At 39.7% G+C, this 18884-nt stretch overlaps 1 protein-coding gene across 8 annotated transcripts in view; it reads left to right on the top strand.

Annotated features, from left to right (window-relative positions):
- ZC3H11A (zinc finger CCCH-type containing 11A) overlaps positions 1–18884 on the top strand; it is a 38597-nt gene that overhangs the window by 7532 nt on the left and 12181 nt on the right. For all 8 annotated transcript variants that reach the window (XM_059673592.1, XM_059673593.1, XM_059673594.1 and 5 more), the window contains 9 exons: positions 197–395; positions 1461–1580; positions 9673–9796; positions 12263–12466; positions 12576–12692; positions 14137–14217; positions 15248–15358; positions 16625–16687; positions 18031–18123. In XM_059673592.1, coding sequence (XP_059529575.1) covers positions 342–395; positions 1461–1580; positions 9673–9796; positions 12263–12466; positions 12576–12692; positions 14137–14217; positions 15248–15358; positions 16625–16687; positions 18031–18123 — 967 coding nt within the window. In that variant the 5' untranslated portion in view covers positions 197–341. The remainder of the gene's footprint in view (positions 1–196; positions 396–1460; positions 1581–9672; positions 9797–12262; positions 12467–12575; positions 12693–14136; positions 14218–15247; positions 15359–16624; positions 16688–18030; positions 18124–18884) is intronic.

The raw sequence follows: 18884 nt of genomic DNA on the forward strand, positions 1-18884 counted from the left end.
CTTTTTTTGATAATATGTGCACATTTAAAAAAAGGTAAAAACATTATAGCCAAGGTGAAAACTCCCTGTAATTCCATTTGTATAGGTAAATACTACTAAAATTTGGTTTTAACAATGTGATTTCATTAGATGATTTGGAGGAGGAACTTGGAAGATTTTACCTGAAATACTTTAATTCATTGTTTCCTCATTTTAGCATTACATTTTAAAGGAGATTTCTGTGATTGAGTTGTCTTTTGGAAGATTAAATCCATTTCAAGAGGACTTGAAGCTGGTCCTCACCTTGAGAAAGCAGTGGCTTGTTTTCAAGAATCCCTTCCTGATTTCAGGATCCACCCAGCATGCCTAATCAAGGAGAAGACTGCTATTTTTTTTTCTATTCTACATGTACCAAAGTAAGAATTGAAATCTCTAAAATCAGTTCTTTCTATGATTCCCCTAATAAAATTGAAGACGTATTTTCAGTACACTAAGTTGTTTTCATGTTTTGTTTTTCTGCACTAATGTTTATTAATCTGCTGTCAGTTTTTTAGTAAAGGATAGCATCCTAGGTGAATTCGTTCTTTATGTTTTCCTCTTCGTTTTATGTTCTTCATGTTCTACAAAAGTGTAAAGGTTTCTTACCTATAATTAATTTGTTCAGGGTGCCTTTGGAATTAGGAGCACTTTGGCCTGTGGCTTACCAACTTTGATTTTGTTACCTGTGGGTTGTATTGTACTTCTAGAAACTGCTATGAGTTGAATTCACCTTCAGATTTCCTGCTGAATAATGAAGCCATCTACTAAATATGCTTTTGTAGCTTTTCTGTTTTTTATCAAAACTTCCGTGTTTTCTGTTTGGTTGTACTGCAGCTCCATTTAGATCATTCTGCTATTTTCTGTTGTTCCTTTATGACTTAATTCTATAAACGTACATATTATTACAAAAACTTTTCCTTAGTCATCTTGGTGCTGTGTTTAAAATTAACAGTTTGAGCAAAGCCCTGATCTCATATAGCACTTTGCACAATAGTAGTATTTGGATAATATCATGTATAAAGTATGGAGTGAAGCATAGAATTATACTTAAATCCTTATCTATTAACTTCCTTTCTGGCCTTTTTTCAAAAACTAATCACATTAGCTGGGATGTATGCAGCAGTTGAAGATGAACAGTATAATGTGTTTTTAAAGAGTATCTAATACTCCCGCTTGTCTTTTTTAATTTATGCCATCTCTCAGCTTGTCTCGTTGCTGTTGTCACATAAGATGAAGCGTAGTGTCAGGAAATAGGTTGTGAAAAATTATAAATTTGTTGAAATCTGATTGTTTTTGTTGTCCCGTCTCAGGTGTCTTCTTTCTTGTCTGTCTCCTTACTGTTGTCTATTTGTCTAGATGCCAGGAAACTATTATAATGAATATTTCACTTGAGATCTGTTTCAGCTTCACATTCTTTTCTGTGTTACTCTCTTTGTTGACAGGGTGACAGCTGTCCATTCCGTCACTGTGAAGCTGCACTAGGAAATGAAACTGTTTGCACGTTATGGCAAGAAGGACGCTGTTTTCGACAGGTGTGCAGATTTCGGCACATGGAGATTGATGTAAGTTTTGAATTTGTATTATAAAAAATATAAGGGGCAGATGACATTTTAGATGATATGTGAGTTAAATTTTTAAAAATGATCCAGTGAAATTCCTGTCGTTATTATAATGCTCACTTAATATCTACATGTTTTGGAGTATGAATTGGTGTAATTTTTCTGAAAGGCAGTTCGGTAAAATATCTAATGTATGAAAGTTATGTATGTACTATATTGGGAGTATTTACATCTCTGTTTATTTTCAAACTATCTCAAACTTAAGAGAAAAATTACAATATAAAACTTTTTTTTTCTAAGACATTTGGGAATAAATTACTGACATTCCCTATCACTTCCAAATGTTTTCATGAGTATTTCCTACAAATAGGAAGGACATTCTCCTATATAACCATTATACAACCTTTAAAATTAGAAAATTAACATTGATATATTACCTTCACTTAATTCTCAGATCTGACTCAAGTTTTGCCATGTGCCAATAATGTTTTCTATTTCAGAAGGAGCATGTCCAGAATCAAGTATTGCATGTAGTTGTCATGACTTCGGTCACCTTCAGTCTAGAATAGTTGCTCAATTTTTGCTTGCCTTTCATTGGCATTGACACTTTTAGTTACAGGTCAGTTATTTTGTAGACTGTCCCTCAATTAGGGTTAGTCTGATAATTCCTCATGATTAAATTCAGGGTTTGTACCTTTGGCAAGAACATCAGAGTTGATACTCTTCTCTTTGTATACCATTATTAGGTGGCATACAATGTGTTTTGTTAATCCTCACCTAAGGACATCGAACCCACAGCCTTTCAGTGTATGGTACGATGCTCCAACCAACTGAGCCACCTGGCTCCAGGGCAGGTGGCATACAATTTTAATTATCCCATTACCAGTGATGTTAGTGATCATTTCATTAAGGTAGATCTACCAGACTGTTTTACTAAAAAAGTTTTTCTTTTTGTAATAAGCATTTTATGGAAATGTAATTTGAGAACCTGTAATAATCCCATTTCTTAGCAAACTTTCCATTTTTTTCAGTGATTTATTTGTGCAAATTCATGGTTTCCTATTTTATTCAATGTGTTGTACTTCATTGTTATTACATTTTATCCTCAAATAGACCTAGATTTGGCCAGTAAGAGCCCTTCAAGCTGGTTTTTGTGTCTTTTGGATGTTTCCATCATTCTTCAAATACCTCTTTGCTTTCTGGCTTAATAAGACTTTCTAGGCTCATCCTGGACTTTTCCTCCTCTAGTTTTGGAATCAACCATATCCAAGGAGCTTTGGTTCCTTTTAGTGAAAAGTAGTATATGGAAATGAGCTTCGAGCTGCTCCTGGAGTGGTACTGCTTCTAGGCCTACAGTGGACAGAAGGAGGAAATACATAAATGTATATACATACACATATTTACATCATTAGTTATTACTTCCTGCTTTTGTATGGAAAATCATGAGTTCACATAGATACCTCCAATTCACAAATAGGCTTCTACTTTTGCCTACTTGTAGCTCTCTTTTCTGAAAGTGAGAAACTTTGCTTTCATTCTCCTTAATATTACTTATTTGATCAGTCCCCTGGTTATGTAATCCAATATTGTATTCCAGTCTCTTCCTACCTCTTAGGTGTTAAGTCCATCTGATCCACTGTGTCCTTTAGAGTCTCTATGTTTCCTTGTTAAGTTTTTGTCTGGAAGATCTATCCAGTGAAGTCAGAGGGGTGTTAAAGCCCCCCAATATGACTGTATTGTTGTCAATCTCTCCATTAAAGTCCTCTAGAAGTCTTTTTTTAAAAAATATATTTTATTGATTTTTACAGAGAGGAAGGGAGAGGGATAGAGAGTTAGAAACATCAATGAGAGAGAAACATTGACCAGCTGCCTCCTGCACACCCCCCACTGGGGATGTGCCCGCAACCAAGGTATATGCCCTTGACTGGAATCGAACCCAGGACCCTTCAGTCCGCAGGCCGATGCTCTATCCACTGAACCAAACCGATCAGGGCTAGAAGTTTTTTTATATATTTAGGTGGTCTTAATATTGGGTACATATATGTTTACCAGGGTTATATCCTCTTGTTGGATCGATCCATTTAGTATTATGCAGTGACCTTTGTTGTCTCTTATGATGGCCTTCATTTTAAAGTCTGTTTTGTTGTATATGAGTATTCCTATTCCAGCTTTTTTTCTTTTCCATTTGTATGGAAAATATTTTTCCATCCCTTTACTCTCATCCTGTGTGTGTCTTTTGTTTTGAGGCGGGTCTCTTGTAGACAGCATATAGTTGGGTCATGTTTTTGTATCCATTTAGTTACCTTATGCATTTTGATTGGAGCAGTTAGTCCATTTACACAGGGTTATTATTGATAGGAACTTATTTATTGCCATTTTAATTCTGTATGTTTCTCTCTCTGTTTCTTCTCATTACAGCAATCCCTTTATCATTTCTTGTAATGCTGGCTTGGTGGTGATGTACTCCTTTAGCCTTTTTTTGTCTGGGAAGCTCTTTATTTGACCATCTATTTTAAATGTTAGCCTTGCTGGATATAGTAATCTTGGTCTCAGATCCTTGCTTTCCATTACCTTGAGTACTTCATGCCATTCCCTTCTGGCCTGTAGTGTTTCTGATGAGAAATCAGGTGTTCTATGGGAACTCCTTTGTAGGTAACAGTTTTCTTTTCTCTTGCTGCCTTTAAAATTCTCTCTTTGTCTTTAATTTTTGGCATTTAATTATGATGTGTATGGACATGGGTCTGTTTGGGTTTCTCTGTGCCTCCTAACTTTTGTGACTTTTTCCTTTACCAGGTTAGGGAAGTTTTCTATCATTTCTTCAAACACCTTCTCTGTCCCTTTCTGCCTCTTCTGGCACACCTACTATTCTAATATTGTTACATTTCACATTGTCCCACAACTCCCTTAAGCTGTCCTCCTGTTTTTTAATTGTTTTTTCTTTTTGGTTCTCTGATTGAGTGATGTTTTCAACTCTGTCTTTTAATTCACTGATTTGATCCTCAGTTTCCCCTAATCTGCTGTGTATTCCTTCCAATGTGTTCTTTATTTGTGTTATGTCATTCTTTATTTCAGACTGTTCTTTTTTCATAGTTACTATATCTTTTTTCATGCTGTTGTGCTTTTTTTAACAGTCATTACTCCGAACTCTGTTGCAGGTAAATTTCTTATCTCTGTTTTATTTATCTCTTCTTCTGGAGAATTCTCTAGTTTTTTCATTTGGGGGTTGTTTCTTTGTTTCCTCATTTTGGCTCTCTGTCTGGGTTTGTGCCTCTGTATTAGGTAGATCCTCTATACCTCTCAATCTCTAGTGCAGGACAGTGTTAAAGTCTGTTTCTGACTAATTAGATCAGGTAAAGACTCAAAGCCTCCAGAGACTGCCTCTGCCTACAGATTGATAGAATTCGGACTTGAATTGCCCCCCACCCCCCAATCAGTGGTCCTCAGGTGTGGTGAGGTTTTTTTTCAACAGGGTGGGCAGTTGCTTCTGCTTGGAAGCTAATTGTTATCTTTAGTCTCTCAAGTGGCATCAGGGCAAGGTGTTTTCCAATAGGGTGTGTCAACTGTCTTCACCCCACGCAAGGCAAATAAATGTATGGGAAAGATGTCCTCCACTGTGTGAGGGAATGACTCAGCACAGGACACTGGGGGTGTCTGCCTTCTGAGCTTTAACCCCTGTGTCCCCAATCCTGGCTTCTCACAAAGCTCCAGTCTACTCTGCCCTCCCTCTGCTGGAGCACAAGGTGGGTGGCTCCACAGGGATTTTTGTGCGTTGGACGTTTAAGAGGATGCCTGCGTTTTCATCTGTTACTCCCTAGCAGACAGCACCCCCGCTGCTGTTCATAGCCAGATGGTATGTGGGCTCCTCTTTATTTTTGGTGCTTTCTGCTGGGGGACCCAGCTTGGGGATTAGATGCCAGAGTTCTCAGTGGACTCCCCCACAGCTGAGATATCAGTTGCCGTCTGTGGGTGCCCAGCCAGCCCTTTCCTACCAGTCTCTGTGCGGTCTCCACTTTCAGTTCTTGGGTGTCAGGGTTCTCTCCTGTGAGTTTTTCGTTGATTGTTCAGGAAGTTTTTCTGTATTTCAGTTGTAATTCCAGTTTGTTCCTGGGAGCATGTCCATGCAGCATCCACTTACTCTGCCACCATTTTTAATCATCTTCAGGTGTTGACATCACACCTGAGGCTGCTTCTCCACAGGGACACCTTTCTCACCTTATGTCAATGCCAAGACCTGTACCAGGTCTCCCCCCTGCTTCACTGTGAGGACTCCTTCCTCGGCCTTTTTGGACCTCAGCATTCTATTCCATATCCTTGGGCTCTGATACTCTGTTGGACAGCCCTCCCATATGAGGTGCTCACTCTCACCCTGTTCGTTCTCCAACTCTGCGCCTGGTCCCCACTCAGGAAGACCCTGCCTTTCTCCTGCTGGTTGGTCTTGGAGGCTCATTCTGGGAAGACCCTCCATAAGTACACCCTCCTTAACTACACTAGGATCCCTTCTACACAGAAGTCTTGCTCGCCTTCCCATGCTGCTCAGGCTCCAACACTGCCAGGCCATCCTCTTATGCAAATGTCATACCAACTCCTGTGGGTTCTGACACCTGTGCCAGTCCCACCTTGTCCAGTAGACTCCTCACCTCTAGTCCGGCTCTAACTCCCTGCTCTGGGCCACATACCCTTCCCTTTTCAGCATGAACGCCTGCCTCTCTCAGCCTTACCTAATGACTTTGGTCTGAATTGTTTGAGGGGTGTTGTAGGAAGGAAGAGACTAAATACGCAGTTTGGATGTCTGGGCTTATATAGCTACTCTAGTTTGGTCCTAGGTTTAACTGTCTTCTATGCTGCCTGTCTTCCAAATAGCAGGGAATTCACTAACATTCAGAGAAAGGAATACTCTCTAACTTTTGAAAAGTCATATTGTAACACTGCTGGCATAGTTTGTAAATTGGCACAACTCCTAGGAAAGATCTCTAAGTGTCAGGGTCTCTAAGAAGAACTACATTTAGAGATTCTCTAGAGCAGTGGTTCTCAACCTTAGCTGCACATTAGAATCACCTGGGAATCTTTTTAAAATCCTGATTTCTGGGCCTCATCCTCCGGAAATTCTGTTTCTTTGTTACTAATGTTGTGGCCCCACCCCATAACAAAGAAACAGAATTTCCAGAGGATGGGGCCCAGAAATCAGGATTTTAAAAAGATTCCCAGGTGATTCTAATGTGCAGCCAGGGTTGAGAACCACTGCTCTAGAAGAACTCATGGAACTCAGCATATAATTGTATTCTTGGCTAGTATTATAGTGACACAGTAAGAATATGCTGGTTGTAAGAGAAAAGGACACAGGCAGAGTCTGGAGGAAGCATGTCAAACATGCAGCCCGCCGGCCACGAGTTTGACATGCTTGGTCTGGAGGAATCCATGTGTGGGCTTCTCTATGATCTCCCTCCCATCAGAGGTCACGCAGAGCGAACGCTTCCTCTGGCCATAGGAATGCACCAGTATATATGTGACGTTTCTGCCTAGGGAAGCCCATGAGAGACCCAAAGTTTTTATTGGGGCAGGTTGCTTAGACACCCTCTACCACATACCAAACTCCAGACTCCCAAAAGGATGGGAGGTGTTCAGCATAAGCTGTATTTGCACAGACAGCCTAGGGCACATTCTGAGTGCCGAGTTTCCAGTGCCAGCCAAGGGCCGCCCTTGCAAGGCTGTCTGAGGGTAGCAACTGTAGGGCTGCTCTGTTAACTCTTCTGCACAGAGGCTTATTTGGCTGCCTCTTACAAAACTACTATTATACCTGTGGCTCCCATGTGCAGAGTGAGATGCAGATTACTTTTTGTAGCATAATTTGTATTAGTAAAATGTATGAAGCAACCTAACCCTCATTTAAAATAAAATTTTACTCTATTCATGCAGTGGAGTGCTGGGTAGCTGTAAACAAAAAATTTTAAAAGGGAAACTATTTAAATTGACACGGAAAGATCAGAATATATGATTAGTGAAAAGGGATCAGAATAAGGTGTGTAATATGCTACCATTTGTAAAAAAAGAGAGAGGGAAAATAATTTGTATTTATTTTTACTTGTATATGCATTTTAAAAATAGAAGTATAAAAGAGAAACTTTACAGTGGCTGTTGGGGTGGGAACAGGATTGAGAAAGGGCCATTTTACTGTAACCCCTTCTCTATGCAGTCAATTTTTATTATTCCTGGGTTTCATATTTGAAAATTTGTCTACTCGCTAGAATTTATTTGTAACCTCTGAAGTAATACTTGCTTTGATTGGCAGTGAGACATGTGCAGGTCACTAAAAATGTGAGTCTCTTGAGGCACCTCATTTCCAGCTGAGATCAAACAAAGCAATGCTCTGCTTTTCTTGTTTCAGCTCTCATAGTGTGAACAAGTGTCCTTTTTGTGGCCTATTTTAGTGCCCCTCCCCCTTTTGTTGGTGATTTTCCAATTTAAAATGGCCCCAAGAATAGTGCTGCAGTATTATGTAATGTTCCTAAGCACAGGAAAGAAAGTATGTGTAATAGATAAAGCCTCATTCAACTGTGACTTACAGTGTGTTGGCCTAGAGTTCAATATTAGTGAATCAATGTGTTTTTTAAAAATATTTTTTTAACATTTCAGAGAGGAAGGGAGAGAGAGAAACACCAATAGTGAGAGAGAATCATTGATCGGCTGCCTCCTGCATGCCCCACACTGGGGATCAGCCCGAACCAAGGCATGTGCCCTGTCTGGGAATCGAACCATGACCTGATTCATAGGTCGACACTCAACCACTGAGCCACGCCCGCTGGGCAACAATACATATTACGTAAGGTGACTTTAAACACAGACACATAAAACAACATTATATATTGATCAGTTGATACAAATATTGTGACCAGAAGCTTATAGGAACCTTACTCTGTATACCTTTGGTCTGTGTGCTCTATTACCTATAAAAAATTTAAAGAAATAATCATGTTGGAGAATGTTACTGTGGAGAATTTGTTGCTAAATGAAAAATGTACAGGATTATATGAAATAACCTTTTTTAAAGTGTGCATCTACACATTTACATTTTTTAAGTAAAAGAATTCTATACCAAAATAAGTGATTCTCTTTAGGTAATAGTTTAACAGGTATTTATTTCTATTTTCCAAGTTGTCTTTTTTGTTTGTGTTTTATTTTCATTTAGAAACAAAATCCAGTAAGTGTATTAAACAGATCAAATAAATGTCATGTGATTCATGTATATGGAGGCTGCTAGTATAGAAGGCATCTAGTAATTTGAAAATTGCTTCTGGGAAAGGAGTAAAACCTTAAGCAAAGACAGACTTAGGAGCAAGGAAGATTGATTGATACTAGTTTCTGCCTTGAGGAAGGGGTTGAGTAATTATTCTTATTCTTATCTAAACACAATGGTAGCCAATACACCTACTTTTGGATGTAACCGGAACTAAGGTATTTTATACAGAGGTAAAGGTATTCGCCGTACTTTTAGAAAATAGGAAAGTTGTACATGTGGCAGTAAATTCAAGACATAAATTTTTAAAACAGTTTTTGCCAATTGCCTTTTAAAGCTATTGAGCTACTTTATATTTTCATTTTAAGTATATGGGATTGCATGATTCTTTCGCATCCCTAACAACACTGTGTTATCAGTCTGAGTAGTAGACTTTGATCTTTGCTCTTTTTTTATACATGTAAGGATCTTTTTGTAATGGCCATTATTTCTATGTTTCCTTCCTCCATATTTTAAAATTTCTGAAATAATGCTGTTATTCTTTCCGGGAATTTTAAACCTTAGTCTCTTAAAATGATGAAACATCCAAAATAATGCAGGTTATTAATCAGAGGTTAGTTACTTTTCAGAATGCTTACCAGTTCCTTTTTCTTCGTTGAACTATTTGTTAAAGTATATATAGAATTTTCACAAAGTGAATATACTTACTTGACCAGCACCTAGTCCTAGATCAAGAAATAGAATATTTCCAACACTCTATCTTCCCCTTCATTGCCACTAACAAAATCCCCCAAAAACAGATGAACAAATTAATACAGGTCACACTTCATTTTTATTTGGAAACTATGTTTTTCCCTCTTGCAGAAAAAACGGAGTGAGATTCCTTGTTATTGGGAAAATCAACCAGTGGGATGTCAAAAACTAAACTGCGCTTTTCATCACAACAGAGGACGCTATGTGGATGGCCTTTTTCTACCTCCAAGCAAAAGTGAGATGTTTTTAATTTTAAAAAAATAATCCTATCTAATAAAAGAGAAAAATGGTAATTGGCGTACGACGATACCCTTTTCATTGGCTAATCAGGGCTATATGCAAATTAACTGCCAACTAAGATTGGCAGTTAACTGCCAACAAGATGGCGGTTAATTTGCATATGTAGGCACAATGCAGGGAGGCGAAAGGGAAAGCAGGAAGAAGCCACCTGCCACTGACAGTGATCGGAAACCCAGGGGGGAGCTAAGAGCTGGGGGGCAGGGCAAAGGCGGCCCTGGGGCCGCCTTTGCCCTGCCCCCCAGCCATGATCGGAGAATCAGGTGCCTTTGCCGCCCTGGCCAGTGATAGCAGGAAGTAGGGGTGGAGCCAGCGATGGGAGCTGGGCACTGTCGAAGCTGGCAGTCCCGGGAGCTAGGGGTCCCTTGCCTGGGCCTAAAGCGGAGCCCAGGATCGCGGGGCCACTGCAGCTGCGGGTCCCCGCTGCCCGAGCCAGACGCCTCAGCCAGAGGCGTTAGGCCTGGGCAGGGGCAGAGCCTGCAACTGCGGGGAGCTGGGGGTCCCCTGCCCAGGCCTGACACCTCTGCTGGAGGCCTCAGGCCTGGTCAAGGGGCCGATCCGGTGATTGGTGATCGGAGGGTGATGAGGGTCAATTCCTCTGGCCGAGGCATCAGGCCTGGGTGGGGGGCTGAGCCGGGGATTGGGGGGATATGATGGTCCCCTTGCCCAGGCCTGAAGCCTGGGTCAGAGGCGTCAGGCTTGGGCGGGGGGTGGAGCAAGCGATCAGAGGGAGATGGGGGTCCCCTGCCCAGGCATGATTCCTGGGCCAGAGGCCTCAGGCCTGGGTGGGGGCCAGAGCCAGTGATCAGGGGGAGATGGGGGTCCCCTGTCCAAGCCTGACACCTCTGGTGGAGGCGTCAGGCCTGGGCAAGGGGCCGATCAGGTGATCAGAGGGTGATGGGGGTCTACGCCTGAGGGCTCCCAGTATGTGAGAGGGGGCAGGCTGGGCTGAGGGACACTCCCCCCCCCCCCCACACACACACCCAGTGCACGAATTTCGTGCACCGGCCCCTAGTTACTATATAATGAACACCTACTATGCACACTGTATAAAGTACTTTAAATACTTGCCTTCTTTTCCTAGTGTGAGAGAGAGGTATTATTTCCACTTTACAGATGAAAGAACCCAACTTTATTAAGGTTAGGTGATTTGTACAGTTATAAACCAGTAAGTAGCAGAGTCACAATCCTGTTGCCAAAAGCCATGTGCCTCATCAGTGCTTCTTGGCATTACAGTTTAGATTACTAGAGCTTACTTCATTCCCATTTTCTTATCAGACCCATAGAGGCTTTTGACTTTTTCTCTCTCTAGTCCTCACCCAAGGTCATGCTTAGAGAAAGAGGAGGAAGGGGGGTGGAGAGAAAAAGAGAAACATGGATGTGAGAGAGAAACAGATTGGTTGCCTTCCACACGTGTCCCGATCAGGGAACGAACCCGAAACCCAGGTGTGTGCCCTGACTGGGAATTGGACCAACAACGCCTCGTTGCATGGGACATGCTCCGACCAACTGACCTATTATGGCTGGGCAGTGGTTTTTGAAAGAAACTTGATTCTCTCAGTGTTTGGCAGATCTCTTCCTCCACCTGTTTTATAAAATAAGGTTTATTGGAATGAAGCCATCCCCATTCATTTTCATATTGTCTATGGCCAAATTTTGTGCTACTGCTTTAAGGCTGAGTAGTTGAGAGAGAGAGATCTGTAGAGCCTATAATATTTGCTATCCAGCTTTTTACAGAACTGCATGCCCTGTCTGGTTTGGGCTCAGTAAATAGTGTCAGCCTGCGGACTGAAGGGTCCCAGGTTCAATTCCAGTCAAGGGCACATGCCCGGCTTGCGGGCTCCATCTCCAGTGTAGGAGGCAGCCAATCAATGATTCTCTTATCAGTGATGTTTCTATCTCTCTCTCCCTTCCTCTCTGAAATCAATAAAATATATATTTAAAAAATAATAATAAAATAAATAAAACTATGCCCTACCAAAAGCTAGTATTTATTTCCAGAGTTTCTTATAAAGTGATTTCCTAGCGGAATGATCAGCCATTTGAAAACCACATCTACTATGTGATTAAATTTTGATGGCTATATATTTTCACCTTTATTTAAGGAAGGAAAGTTACAATATTAAAATTACACGTCTAGAATTTATAGTCACTATGCATCTAGCCTTCTGTATAATCTATATTTTGATGCCCACTTTGAGTGTACTTTCATACAGTAAAAAGTTAACTAAAAGCCAAGTTTTCCCTCCTTGGAAATTTAGAACCTAATTGGGAAAATGGAGATGTTAAATAAAAACACATTAAGTGCTCATATGGAAAATGCACCAAACTTTTGGTGAGTGTGTTCTGATGACGTGGGATTATATCTTTGGTTTTTAATTGATGACTAATTTTGCATATCTAGCTGTGTTGCCCACTGTGCCTGAGTCACCAGAGGAGGAAGTGAAGGCTTCCCAGCTCACAGTTCAACAAAACAAATTGTCTGTCCAGTCCAATCCCTCCCCTCAACTGCGAAGTGTGATGAAAGTAGAAAGTTCAGAAAATGTTCCTAGCCCCACACATCCACCAGTTGTGATCAATGCTGCAGATGATGATGAAGACGATGATGGTATGTTTTAGTTCTTTATGGCAAATAAGTGATCAAGATCACTTAATGAATTAGAATTAAAGCTCTAGGCCTGTCTTTAACTGAAAATTTGCCTTAAATGTTAATATAGATCAGTTTTCTGAGGAAGGTGATGAAACCAAAACACCAACCCTGCAACCAACTCCTGAAGTTCATAATGGATTACGAGGGGCTTCTGCCCGGAAACCCGGGGTCAATTTAAAACAAGGTAAGATCTTACAACACTATTGAATGTCCAAACTATTTTAAATACTTTTGAAATTTAATTCATGTTCTGATGAACAAAAATAGATCCAGAGACATAGAAGCATGGAACAGAATGATGAATTTAGAGGGAAGGTGGAAGTAGGGGTGCGGGGGTGGGGAGAGATTAACCTGAGAATTTATATGCATATATAAGACAGAGACAATAGTGTGGTGAAGGCCTGGGTGGGGTGGGTGCAGGGTAGATGGGGTTAATGGGAAAAAAAGGGAGGACATCTGTAATACTTTCAACAATAAATATAAACTTCAAACATACTTCGTCTTAGTTAGAAAACATCTGAGCACGTGCTATCTATGTATCTACAAGGCTAATATGCTGTCTGTCTGACCGGTCGCTATGACACTCACTGACCACCAGGGGCAGCCACTCAATGCAGGAGCTGCTGTGATGCACACTGGCCATTTACAGAGAAACAGCATCACGGACCTGGTGCCCACAAAGCAACACTTGTCTTTCCCCAAGTGGGACATAGGCCCTGCCACCTCCCCAGAGCAACACCCCACCAAATCGCAGCCAACACTGCCAAGACCCCATGGCACAAAATGAGGCCCACAGTCCAGGCCAGCCCGGAAATGGTGGCTGTGGGCGCCGTGTAATGACGTCATGTAGCAACGCCCAGCTTCCTCTCCCTAGTGACTAGCCTCCTTCAGTTTCTTCAGCCCAGGAACGTGACTTGCTTTATAGCCGAGTGGAAACATTTTACACTTTAACCAAATGTTTGTGAAGCGTTTTCCTGTGCCTCATCTCATTTGATCCTCACAGACATCCTGGAGTAGGTAGATAGGAGACTCAATGGAATCCTCTTTTCATTTGCCAGAAAACGGAGATTTAGAAAGCTTAGAAACTTGACCCGACTGAAAAGTAAGAAATGGTGGACCTTGAAGATGACTTCAGGTTTTCACACCGCACAGAATATAGTCAAACACTGCTGCAGTTAAATATTTTACTCTTTGTTCTCCCTGTGTGATCTACAATAATAATCTGCTTCGTGTTGATTATTTACTGCTGTGTTGGCTGACAGTTACCTGAAAGAGAAGTTGGGGTGCTTCACTGGGCTGGAAAAAGTTTAGCTAAATCAGAAAGCAGGTGTAATTAAGCAAGTCTATTCTATATCTATAAAAGGCTAAATTGATTTGCACATGGGCAATACATATAAAGCTCTTGCTGGCACCAATCGCATGCGTGTGTTTCAATCTGTCATTGTTAATTGTGAATTTGGTTGACACTTCTGTTATAGAGAAAGTGCAGACAGCGATATTAAAATATTTCTTCTAATTAATTTCCTTTCGATGTGCACAAACTTGTGCACTGGCCTCTAGTGTACAAATAAAATGCAAAGGTGAAAAAGGTGATAGGACCTCGTGTGATTTCTCTTTGCTTTTCCCAGGTGAATGTTTGAATTTTGGAATAAAAACTCTTGAGGAAATTAAGTCAAAGAAAATGAAGGAAAAGTCCAAGAAGCAAGGTGGTAAGTTATCAGTTTTGACTAGATCATTGAATGTTGCTAGAGAAGAATAATTAGGACACTTCCAGTGGTAAAGACCCTTGGCAACAGCCAAAATGAATTTGACTCTGTGGCTGGTTTGAAGTTAAAACACAGACTTATTTAAATCACTTAGTTTTAATTCATTGCAGTTGTGTTTCAGTTCCTAACTATTCACAGCTAAGCACCAGAACTAAAGAGCTCAAAAGAACTTGTTTATCTTGAGAAATGAAGTGTATTAAAAGAAGAAATACTTTATTTTGTAGTTGATGAATTCTCACAAACTGCTAGGACTTTCTTCTGGAGCTTGATTGATTTATACATTTCCAACCCTAAAAATTATTGTGTCATATTAATATTTAGAGATAATCAAGTGGTTGGTTCTAGTACACTTTTGGTAAAACCTTTTCTATAGGAACCTTGGAGTTGTGTTTTGCATGTAATTGAATATAGATGAAAAAGATTGAATTGACACACCTGACAGCTAGTGTGCTTCTGAGATTAACTTTAGAATAATGTTAGCCTTTTTAGTCAATAAAAGTAGATTGAGCCCTGACTGTTTTGGCTCAGTGGATAGAGCGTCAGCCTACGGACTGAAGGGTCCCAGGTTCGATTCCAGTCAAGGGCATGTACCTTGGTTGCAGGCACATCCCCAGTAAGGGGTTTGCAGGAGGCAGCTGATTGGTGTTTTTCTCTCATCGATGTTTCTAACTCTCTATCCTTCTCCCTTCCTCTGTAAAAAAATCAATAGGATATACTTTTTTTAAAAAAGTAGATTGAGTGCTTAAGTCACTCAGTTTTGTTTTATTTACATATTGTGTCCAAGGAAGATAAGAAATAGGGATTATCTCCCCTTCTCCCACCACGACCCTGTAGGCAAACAGAACAGAGAAACTGATTGGCTTGTAGTCCAGCGTTCTGTGTTGGACTTACCTGGTCACAGATCAAATTTCTTGACTTGTGATAGCTTTATTTTTCACAAATTATTTACTATTCTTTGACTTGCTTTATTCAGAAGGTTCTTCGGGAGTTTCCAGTCTTCTGCTCCAGCCTCAGCCCATTCCAGGTCCTGAAAAAGAGAATGTCCGGACTGTGGTGAGGACAGTAACTCTCTCCAACAAACAAGGTGAGACATAGTTAGGCTGTAGACATAAATAACTGGGCGAGCAAAATCCTTGTGTGCATTTTATTTTACCTTTGGTGGATTTGCAGGTGGAGTTAAGAATGTTGATTGGGCCCTGGCCGGCTTGGCTCAGTGGATAGAGCATCGGCCTGCGACTGAAGGGTCCCAGGTTGGATTCCGGCCAAGGGCACATGCCTGGGTTGCGGGCTCCATCCCCAATGTGGGGTGTGCAGGAGGCAGCCAATCAATGATTCTCTCTCATCATTGATGTTTCTATCTCTCTCCTCCTCCCTTCCTCTCTGAAATCAATAAAGAAATATATTTTTTGCCGAACCGGTTTGGCTCAGTGGATAGAGCGTCGGCCTGCGGACTCAGGGGTCCCAGGTTCGATTCCAGTCAAGGGCATGTACCCTGGTTGCGGGCACGTCCCCAGTGGGGGGCGTGCAGGAGGCAGCTGATGGATCTGTCTCATCGATGTTTCTGGCTCTCTATCCCTCTCCCTTCTGTAAAAAAATCAATAAAATATATTTTTTAAAAAAAGAAATATATATATATATATATATATTTTTTAAAAAAAGAATGTTGCTTGGATAGAAGGATGAAAAGAAAAGTTAGTGCATTTGACTCTGCTATTAAAAAGATTCAAATTCTTAATGTAGTTCTCACATTTATGTATATTTAACTTTTTCATTTACTGTTTATTTGTATCCATTCACCAAATTTGTTGACTGCCCGTTATGGTTAAAGAACTATTAAAAAACCCTTTAAGTTATAGAAATATTTCCCTTCATAGTTTTAAATGTAGTAGGGAATAGGACACAGGTAGTTATGGTGTGCAGATACATTTAAATGTTTGTGCCATTCAGACAACAAAGAATCAGAAGAAAGCACTCACTTCTGGAGTGATCAAAGAAGGTTATAGGAGTGGAGCATGATTTTTTTTTTTTTTTTTTTTAGCTTACTAAAGTATGCAAGCAAAAGTGTAGATTTTATAATCAATTGATTAGAACACAACTTGTCATTGTATACTTGGCTACTATTAGTGATTAGGACTGCTATTGCTTCCCCTTGGGCTGTGCATTTGGCTACTTAAATTTATTATTTAACATGTTGATTTTTTTTTATTGATAGTTTTCCTAAGACTGAGATCTGATTTTCAAGAAATTAAGTGGACTTATGTTAATATTGGCACATGCTTTATACCCATTAGTAGTTACTGTATACTGAAAAATTGCCTAATAGTAGAGAAATTCTGTTTTGCCATTTCAGGAGAAGAACCCTTGATAAGATTGAGTCTCACCGAGAGACTGGGGAAACGAAAATTTTCTGTAGGTGAGATAAGTTTTGTACATATCTTTTGTTTTCTTCTTGTTTGTGCATTTATATGATACCTCTTCCAACGTTCTCTTTATATAAGTGCCCTGTCATAATTGATTTGTAATCCCCTGTATTCTTGGCTGAAAGCACATTTAAAATGTTCCCATGTTTTTCACTTGTGCATTATATCTTTGAGAAATTTGCATTAAAATTTAATTTGATTATGGCCAGCATTTCAAAAAGCAGTAAAGTATATCTCTGTTTCTATGGACAGATTGAAATTTGACATTTTAGAGGGGAAGAAGTGTCCAGTTAATATAAATTCATCCCTGAGTTTATTAGTGCTAGGTTATATTTAGGGAAGTATTTACCATATTACTGAATTGTTGTGTACCTACCCTAGTGTGTCTGTTTCAAAAAAATTATTTTGAAAGTCTCCTCTGACTTCATACTCTTTTAAAATGTGCTTGCAAATATGAAATCTTAACTGTTTGGAATTTTCTTTGACACCATTCTCATTGCCTGATAAATTTTAAGTAAAAAAGTACAGAAATAAGTTATTTTAACATCAGCATACATGTAAACATTGTGAAATTTTGGTCTCATGTTTAAATTATCAGTGAAAGGAGAGAGAAAATCATACTCTGCAGAGTCTTTCAAGTTTTTAATGGGACCCTGGAAAGATTGTATCTTTAGTCAAGGAGTCCTAAAACAACTCATGACATTTAAACAACTTGTATTGAACAGTGTAATGTAATAAACCAGGAGTCGGAAAACTTTGTCCAGATCTTGGCTCCATCAATAATTGGTGACTTGGCTAAGATAGAGAATCTTTCATAATGTTAAATTTCTTATCTGGGATTGAAGATGGGTGCTATTTGACCTTCAGAGTCTTTATGTCACATAAAATTTTTTAATTTTGTGATTCTTTTGCTGCCCTCCTAGTCCCTGGTGCATTAAGCCATTAATTTACTTAGAATTCAGCAGATAGGGAGTGAAATTTGTTTCTTTTTTGTACATGGAGAGTTTTTTTGTTTTTTGTGTTGTTTTTTTTTTTTTTTTTTTTTCATATATTCCTAATTCTGATTTTCAGTCTTAGCCAGGATTTATAATCCTCCATTTCTAATTTTAGTCACTTATTTGGTAAATATTAATTTGTGCATTCTAATTTTTTGTCCCTTCTTTCGGAACATTTTTATTCCTTCTCTAACACTGGGTAATAAATAAGCTAGTAAATGAATACACCATATAAATGCAGAAAAGTAAAGAAGTATTCTATGTTTTCTGTTTTTGCTTGTATTTCTTGACCTTGCAGAAGGTTGACTTGAACTCTTAAACTAAATTTTCTCTATTTGTAGGTGGTGACAGTGATCCGCCGTTAAAGCGTAGCCTTGCACAGAGGCTAGGGAAGAAAGTTGATGCTTCAGAAACTGACAAAACACCAAAGAAAGGTAACTTTGTTGTAATACACTTTGTGTGTGTAATCTTGACACTTGTCTTCTGTAATGTTAACAGGTATAGTTTGTTACTCTTTTTGTGCATGTAAATTAGATTATCTTCTGGTATACATTTTATTCATTCAACAAACATTTGAGTTGCTTACTCTACTCGATTCTAGGTAGACATCATTGTATAAAATAAACACCATCACAATCCTCGAGAGATTATAGTAGAAATACTTGTATGTATTGTGATAATTTCTGTGAGAGGGAAAGTGTACATGTTATGAAAGCACAAAATTTGCAGCCAAATTCCCTTCCTCCTTGACAGTCAATTACATTGAAGACTTCTTTTAACTAAAGTACATATTTCAAATAGATTTAGGAGGGAAAGCCTTTTGATGTCAATAAGATTTTAGAAGGTTGTATGGTAACAAAAATTATTTTACTTATTAATTCAGTAGTTTCTGCTTTTCAAATCTAAAGAAAAATATTTCAAGCTCTCCAGAGTGCTTTGGGGTGGAAAGTTTCATAGAGAGGAAAGTTTAAGACCTGAAAACATTTTTTTAAATATATTTTTAACCCTAGCCAGTTTAACTCAGTGGATAGAGCGTCGGCCTGCGGACCCAAGGGGCCTGGGTTCGATTCCGGTCAAGGTCACGTACCTTGGTTGCAGGCTCCTCCCCGGCCTGGGCCCTGGTTCGGGTGTGTGCAGGAGGCAACCAATCAATGTGTTTCTCTCACATCAATACTTCTCTCTGTCTTTCCCTCTC

Source organism: Myotis daubentonii, chromosome 18, assembly GCF_963259705.1.
Source record: "Myotis daubentonii chromosome 18, mMyoDau2.1, whole genome shotgun sequence".
In the NCBI taxonomy this organism is placed as follows: Eukaryota; Metazoa; Chordata; class Mammalia; order Chiroptera; family Vespertilionidae; genus Myotis; species Myotis daubentonii.